At 29.9% G+C, this 8268-nt stretch overlaps 1 protein-coding gene across 1 annotated transcript; it reads left to right on the top strand.

Moving 5' to 3' along the window:
- The first annotated feature begins 4409 nt into the window (after positions 1–4409).
- On the top strand, positions 4410–4739 carry LOC143542279 (transcription factor IBH1-like). Its single transcript, XM_077034906.1, has one exon. It carries the CDS (start codon positions 4410–4412, stop codon positions 4737–4739), a length of 330 nt encoding a protein of 109 aa, XP_076891021.1.
- The last annotated feature ends 3529 nt before the right edge of the window (positions 4740–8268 follow it).

The raw sequence follows: 8268 nt of genomic DNA, 5'->3' as shown, positions 1-8268 counted from the left end.
ACCCTTCACTAAAATTCACATCAAGCACTTAATTATCCATATTAATAGAATATGTTCTATATGCAAGATTTATTGTAACATCTTTATCGTAAACCTTAGATAATTATTATATATCTAATAACTTTTACCTCAGTTAAGTTGAATCATAGTAGGTCGGATTGTAAAGTCCACTTGTTACTTATTAAACTTTTAAAATACATGAATCAACATCGTGCTGCTTAAACATCATGGTTAGTGGTTACTTACAAAAATCACACTTTTTATAACTCGTGTTCTAGCTCTTATCCTTTAGAAGGTAGGTGAGAGACGGGACTTTATGCCCTGAGTGATTAAATTAGGTAGCCTTTTAAAACAAAATGTCAAATCTAATGACCTTTTTAATAAGTTCATATGCACTTAATTAACTAAGGTATCATGGTTGGATTGTTTGCTCCATTATCACATGTTACATATTCTAACTCAAAAAGATAATTAAAGATGACAGAACCCAAGCAGGATCATGATGATTGATGGGAGTTTGGATGTTCTATATGTATTGTACGAAGTTATCCAATTTTATAATGATTATTAAATAGATATTTGATTTAGGATAAACTTGTTTTTGAACAGATTTTCAACAATTTTGTTATAATTCGAAACAAAATATGAGATTAGCGTTAAATTTTTTGCAGGTTTGATAGGTAACTCTACAAACCTGTGTTTAATTACCCATATCAAACGAATATATTAATATATTATATATAATGTTACAAATAATGGGAAAAGATATTGTACAATAATGTTTTAACGTACGATAGGTACGCGAGACACTTAAAAACAAAAATACTAAAACGCTCAACCAAACCCTAAAACGCTCAGCAAAAAAACTAAAACGCTCAAAAATGGTTTTCGTGAAAAAAGTAAAAAAAATGATCGCTTAACCATCCAGGACTGCTTTTTTCGGTGAACCAATGATTATTGGATATGTATTGACGATTCCAAGATGTTGGGATGTGATTTCATAGTTCGATTTCATGAAAAAAAAAGGAATTGGTATACCTATTATATGTTAAGGTATTATATTAGATCTTTTCCCTACAACTAATATGTTGAAATTGTTAAAATGTCAAAAGTACTAATATTAAATGTTAGTTATAGTGTAGTTGAGTATGTAACATTTTAAATTAGTTTTTAGACAGATTTAATTAAAAATAGGTTTCTGAGTATTGCTGAACAAATATATTTTTTAGGACATTATCAATATCATAAACAAATATACTAAATACTAGGTAGCGATGGGTATATGATATGATTTTATAATCGACTATAAAAGTAAAATTATCAGTATCAAAATCAAATTGCCTTGGGTCGTTACCAATGTTAATAATTAACGATTACAATTCGATAACCTTTTGTCGATTATATTTAAAAAAAGACTTGAAAATGCTTCATTAATATTTACTTGGTTCTAAAATATAGAAACAAACAAATATATTGAAATTGCAACAGTGACAACCTTTTTGATTTTGGATAATATCCAGATAGATATTTTCAAGCTTGTTTTAGAAGTAAATCAAGATATTTGAACCCTGCACCCCTAAAGAACGTGACCAATGCTGTATTATTAATGTCCACTAATATTCATTTAATATTATCTCGTCTTTCATTTATATTTGCGAGTTCCAGAAAAAAAATGATTTTTTTTATTTTGCATATGCATTGATCTAAATTACAATTTTATACTACAAGGTTATAACTAAAATCATAGAATTCCTTTTTCCTCAAATATTACTATAAAATACTCAACAAATTTAATTTTGTTGTAGTAAAACATTAAGGGGATGTTTGGGAATTGGGATTGCTTGTTTTCACCAAGTTATAACTTACTAACTTTTTAAAACGTAATATGGTGTTTAGAATTGTTGGCTTGTTGCTGATATGAGAGGGAAAATTAACAAGTTACACTTTTGTAACTTGTTAACTTATTGAAATTTTTTAAGGAGTTTTTATAAAGAATCTCAAACACCCCCTAAAAGTATAAATATAAGTTATTCCTACTTTAATTGGATGGTAAGACGGTTATGGTGTGAAATAAGAGGTCATGGATTCAAACCCTATAAAGTACAAAAACTTAGTAGTTAATAATTTTATATATACACACACACAGATATATATATATATATATATATATATATATATATATATATATATATATATATATATATATATATAAAATGGTTCAAATAAGAATAAGGAGTTTCCTAGGAATGGTAAGAACCAACACATTTTTGACATTTGGCATTACAAATTATGGTGAAAGAACAATTCTAGGAACTATGTCGGTTATAGTGATAAAAGAGTAATTCTAGGAAACTATGTCGGTTATTGATAATTTTAAATCTCAACCATTAATTACATGATCCAATGGCTATGATTTATTCCTAGTCTTCCTAGGAAACTACTTCTTTTTAGGATAACCCTCCCCTATATATATATATATATATATATATATATATATATATAAACATCTCAACCCAATTGATTAGTTTAGCTAAACGTGTTTACGAATTCCATTCAAAATTCATCATAATGCATTCATGCATATTAACTCTAAACTTATAAATTTTGCAGGTTTGTGTCATATTTTTGTTCTCAACTATTTCGTTTCGGACAAAATATTTTACACGATTCTCATATACGTCCATACCGCTAAATTGTATAACAAACAAATACATAGCGCCCCCAATGTTATTATAAAAGCTTAATCACCTTTTATTTACACATTTTGCAACTTGTTACACGTACACGTCATCCCCTTTTCTATGTAATTAAAACATTGAATTTCATGTAACATAGAAACTAACGTTTTGCATCCATTTGATTGATTTGATTACAATTTTTTCAATAATCGTTTTATATGATGAAATTTTAAGATGTGCCTACAATTATCACGATATTAATAATGCTAAATCGTTTTTGTATTAAAAGAAAAAAATAACTTTAAACCAACAAAGGTAATGGTATAAATAGTCAATAAAAGGGTGCACTACTTAATGCTATAACATATTACTTAGTTTTGTCAAAGTATGACGTTTAAACATTAAAATACACTTAATTTATTGTATAGTGCAATAATTACATAAAATTATTCTTATTAACTTGTTAAAGAGTAACACGTATCAAGAAAATAATATATAATGTCTTTCTTATAAAATAATAATTGACAAATATACTTTTTACTATTTCTATAAAAAGATAATTAAAAGTAATAATACTTAAACACATCAACTTATCCCTTTTTTCTCTTCTAGCTTTTTTTTTCCTTTCTTAAACCAACCATTATTGTTTGGAATGTAGATATGTTTTTGTTTTTATAATTGTTTTTTGAACCTTATTGAACATTAAACCGTTGTATTACGAACCAAACTTAGCTATTGATTTACTGGTCGGAACGAATTTAGCAACTAGATGGCTTCATAAATTATATGAAAAAATATATGCATCTAATTTATAGCAAAATATTAAATTCTAATGTTTGATACTAATTTACAATCTTAAAAACTTAAATAAATAAAATATAATGCCTAAGGTTACAAATTAACAAAAATAAGAATAAAACATGCTAAAAATAAATTTTAACCAACATGCAACCACTCAGTTCAACTTAAAACGATTAAAATATACATAACCGAACCAATTATGTATCCGATTTCTAATTCAACTAGTCCGGTTATGTGCAAACATTGATTTTTCACTTTCTAAACCAATTATATGGGAACCAATTGAGTAGTACTGATGACAAAGATAAATCCTTTAAACATATGGATTTAAAAAAGTAATTCAAAATTCACTGATGATATGGATTAAAAGAAATTTCCCGTTAAAAGAAACAAATTATATAGTAGTTAATTATCATCTACTAAGTATTACTTTGTTAGCTTTCCCTTTTTTTATAAACATATTATATGGTATTATTTATTAACATGAATAGTATATCACTCCATAATGATTGATTCCCAAGTCTCTTTCTCACACACACATACATTTCCTTATTTCTCTCCACCCATTTCTCATATTCTCTCTTCTACTTTCTTCATACTCTTCACACCTCTCTCTCTCTCTCTCTCTCTCTCTCTAACTGTGTTGATTTTGTGTCAGAAACAAAGTACAACATACAATCTTTCTTTCTTTCTTAAGTTTTTGTACTTCATCCTATTTGTGTCAGAACAAAAATCTTTCTTTCCCCCCTTTCCAACAACCCTAATAATCTTGATTCCATGTCTCCACCATCCATAAACCCTAATCCTCTCAAGATCCGCCTCGCGTGTCGCTTTCTTCGCAATCTAAACAACCTAAACTCAAAAAGATCCAATTTTAACCACTCCCAGATCCAAAGATCTCGTCGGGTCAAGATCGCAGCCTACGCATCAATGGCTCATGTTACCGGATCACGAAGAGCTTGGAGCCGTGTGATTTTACGAAAGATTCGTAATCGACGGTTGCTAGCAAGAAACAAAAGGGTGGATCTTAAAAATACTCGTCCACGTCATCATCCACGTCATGTTCATGCAGGATCCACAAGAGAATTTGTCGACCCGATTGGGGATTCGGGTCAAGAAGTGAAGCTGAGGAAGCTTGTACCGGGTTCTGCTACCATGGATGCATGCGGGTTGTTGGATGAAACTGCTGATTATATTAAGTGTCTTGCTACACAAGTTGAGGTTATGAGAACTTTGGTAGATTTCTACTCTACCTTCTAAATAAACACACACACACATCACACACAAGAAGTATATATATTGATATATATGTATATGTATTATGTATACATATAATTATAGATGTTGAACTTAAAATCTTATATGGTGTATGTTTAATAATATATATGTGAAGAAGAATATACTTGGAGTTGGTTTACTTTCATGAGTTAAGCTTTTAAATGGTTATCTTTTTCAAGAACAAATCATGGCTCAAATTGGTAGAATATAAAGATGCCAACTTGGTATATATTAATTGCTTTTTGGTGAGTCTTTGTGAATGTGTATGCTTGATCTTTACATGATTACATCTCTGGTGTTAATTACTAGAATTATATTTCGGTAATATATAATAAAGGTCACATTTTTTTAGTCAGCTTATAATCTTGAAACAAATTAGTTTTCATCCCAAAACTTAATAAATTAAAATTTTCATTTAAAGATACATGTTTACATCTTTGGTGTTAATTACTAGAATTATATTTCTGTAATATATATTAAAGGTCAAATTTTTTTAGTCGGCTTATAATCTTGAAACAAATTAGTTTCCATCCCAAAACTTAATAAATTAAAATCTTCATTTAAAGATACATGTTTTGAGCATGAACTTTTTAGAGAATTAAATAAGGATTGCATGTGCAGAAATAAATGGTCATGTTCACGGGTTTGATACTCTTGTTATTCAATGTCGTTATTTTCTTGTAATTTAACACCTCAGTACTAGTAGTATCGATCATGCGGTAATTAGCCGAATCGATGTAAAAAAAAACTTTAATTGTAGTGTCCCTTAAATTAAGATCCTATATTTTTATGATTAAACATAGAGCGAATCTCTTGATGTCTTTAGAATTGGGAAGATTAGCGTAAATTTCGTTTTTAATCTCGCTCTTGTGTTTATGTACTTTGGAGTTTTTGGTTGTTTCTAGCTTCTTGCTGGTTGATCCGGCCGTTAAATGAAATTTGCATACAACAAAAAATCAATGGACAGCGAGTGTCTTGATTATTAATTACGAACGCTTGAACCTAGTTGTCATAAGCTATAGATGCTCGGATTAGACTTTGTGCATCCGCCTACACATCATTAGGATCATAGGTTATTAATTCACGGGTGGTGCACCTAGTTTATCTTATCTTTAAAGATCTTTAAATGCAATTGATGTTTAATAAATTACTACATCTCTATCAAAATCGAGTTGTAGCATTATGGATCTTAAATCCAGTTAAGCTAGCTCACATGATGTGTGTTAAGTACTAAACTGTCGTCACCGATACAAGCACAACTTGCAAGTGGTAACCGGGATTCGTGTAAAGTGGTGTCCTTTCTCAAGATCAGTTTGTTGTTAAAAAAAGGTTAACTTAAAATCACAACTTGAATGTTAGTCAAATTAGTTGATATTGTAATTAGCTTTAAAGATTAACGATTGAACACCAAACTAATTAGGTTTCCATCAATTCAATCAAGTCCCATCTTGGTACATAATCAAAATCATTTCTTTGTTTCTTTCCCATAAGTTCACTTTTCGTATCAAGTTCTTTTTACAACTTTGCCTTTAATTTAATTTAGTGTAATCTTTAATTAGTTAATTGTGTTGATTCTTAGCATTTTATGTATTCGTTATTTATATATAGGCGTCTTATTGCATTTCACCCGACCTGACCTGTGTTTCTAAGTGACTTGTATTTGTCGTCTACCGACAAAAAATCATGAATCTGCCAATATATTTTTATAGAATTTCTTAATCTTTTATTTGCATTATTTATATATGGGCGTCTTATTGCATTTCACCCGACCTGACCTGTTTTCTAAGTAACTTGTATTCGTCGTCTACCGACAAAAAATCATGAATCCGCCAATATATTTTTATAGAATTTCTTGATCTTTTATTTGCATTTTTTAAAGTGTATGGTCCATAAATGACAATTAGCAAGCGAGAAAGAAGGGATGGGGTATGGGATAGATTCTTAAAACAACTTGCTTACTTTTAGAACCATGTGGAAATTGATGTAATAATGCATACATATATAATGATATACACATCTGTATAATTACACATAATTTGTTTTTTGAATTTTAACATCATTGCCAAGTTATAACTTTTCACCAAATATACAAAATACTATCATTTTTCATCATCAATTTCAACTTAGCACCAACAAAAAATCGGGTAATTATGTGAAGTTAGAACAGATTGTTATTTTATACAATGGACTTTAAAGTATAAAATTCTATTTTATTGTACCAGTCGAGTCATTAAAAGTGTACTCAAATTGAGCCGATATCAGGTTTGAGGTTTGATATAAGTTCATTAAAGTTTCAGTCTAATCAAGTTTAAATGAGTTCGGATGAGGTTTCATATAGTGGGTTTGATTAAGCCCGTGAAACTCAAGGAACTTAGTGTATGTATATAAAAAACAAGTTTATGAGTAGCAAACGAGTTTAGTTCAAGCTCCCTTATGTTAAGTGAGCCAAGCTTGAGCTTGATTGAACTTGGATTCTACTTGACTCATTAAATGTGGTGGGAATAACTAGTTGCCAATAAAAATTGATATATATTTTATTAGAGAGCCAAAATGGATAGGATTCCAACTTTGGAAGCACTACCAAAAAGGAAAATAAACTTATACTCGAATCTATGCATCCTGTGTGGCGAATTACCTGAAGCGACGGAATATCATTTCGTTTCATGTAAAATTATGTATGTCATGTTGAATTAAGTTAAATAATGGTTCAACTTCACTCAGTCTATGCCTTTACAATAACAAACAAAGCAGACTATCAAAACTATATACCCCGAAGGCAGTGGCGAAGCTTGGGCGAGTTCGTCGGGGGGGGGGGGGCTCAAATTTTCGGTATAAAGCGGGTAAATTTACACTGCGTATACAAAATTTCGGACGAAAAAAGGGTCGATTTACACTACCGCGCAAAAAAACAGTGGGGGCTGGGGCCACCCCTGCCCGAAGTAGCATAATATGAAAATCATTCAAGCAATTTTCAGTATCTCTTGTTGATGAATGTAAAGAATTCGAAGTGACAAAACCTTCAATGACAAAAGTACATCAATCTTCGTTTTAAGAAAAAAAATTTATAAAGAATAGATCAAAAATGATAAAATATAAAAATGGTTCCGTTGGTGTAACCTAGTGATGGTAATTATGTCCTTAGGTTCTAGGATCTTGCTAGATCCTTTTTTAATGATATATTCCATGCTGTTAACGAAAACCGCTAACGAGTAAGCTCATTAACTTTACTTGGAACTGCACCAAACTGATCGAACTCGATAAAAATGATATACAACTAATTGTCGTTACATATATGTGTATGAGTGAAACCAGTGGCATATGTCACTACATTACCTATAGTCTGGATACATTAAGAAGAATTTTTGAAGCTGCTACATATAAAAACAGTTTTAGTGAAGTTTTTAATTGTTAACGTAAACTACCCAAAATAAATCCTACAATCACAATCACATAAAAACTTAAAAAGAATATACATATCGCATTGAATACACAGGATACACATGTGCTACGA

Source organism: Bidens hawaiensis, unplaced genomic scaffold, assembly GCF_021521415.1.
Source record: "Bidens hawaiensis isolate Kalapana, Puna unplaced genomic scaffold, B.hawaiensis_p1.1 tig00012815_1, whole genome shotgun sequence".
Classification (NCBI taxonomy): domain Eukaryota; kingdom Viridiplantae; phylum Streptophyta; class Magnoliopsida; order Asterales; family Asteraceae; genus Bidens; species Bidens hawaiensis.
Note: the sequence above shows the minus strand (reverse complement) of the source record. Positions and strands in the feature narration are given on the sequence as shown.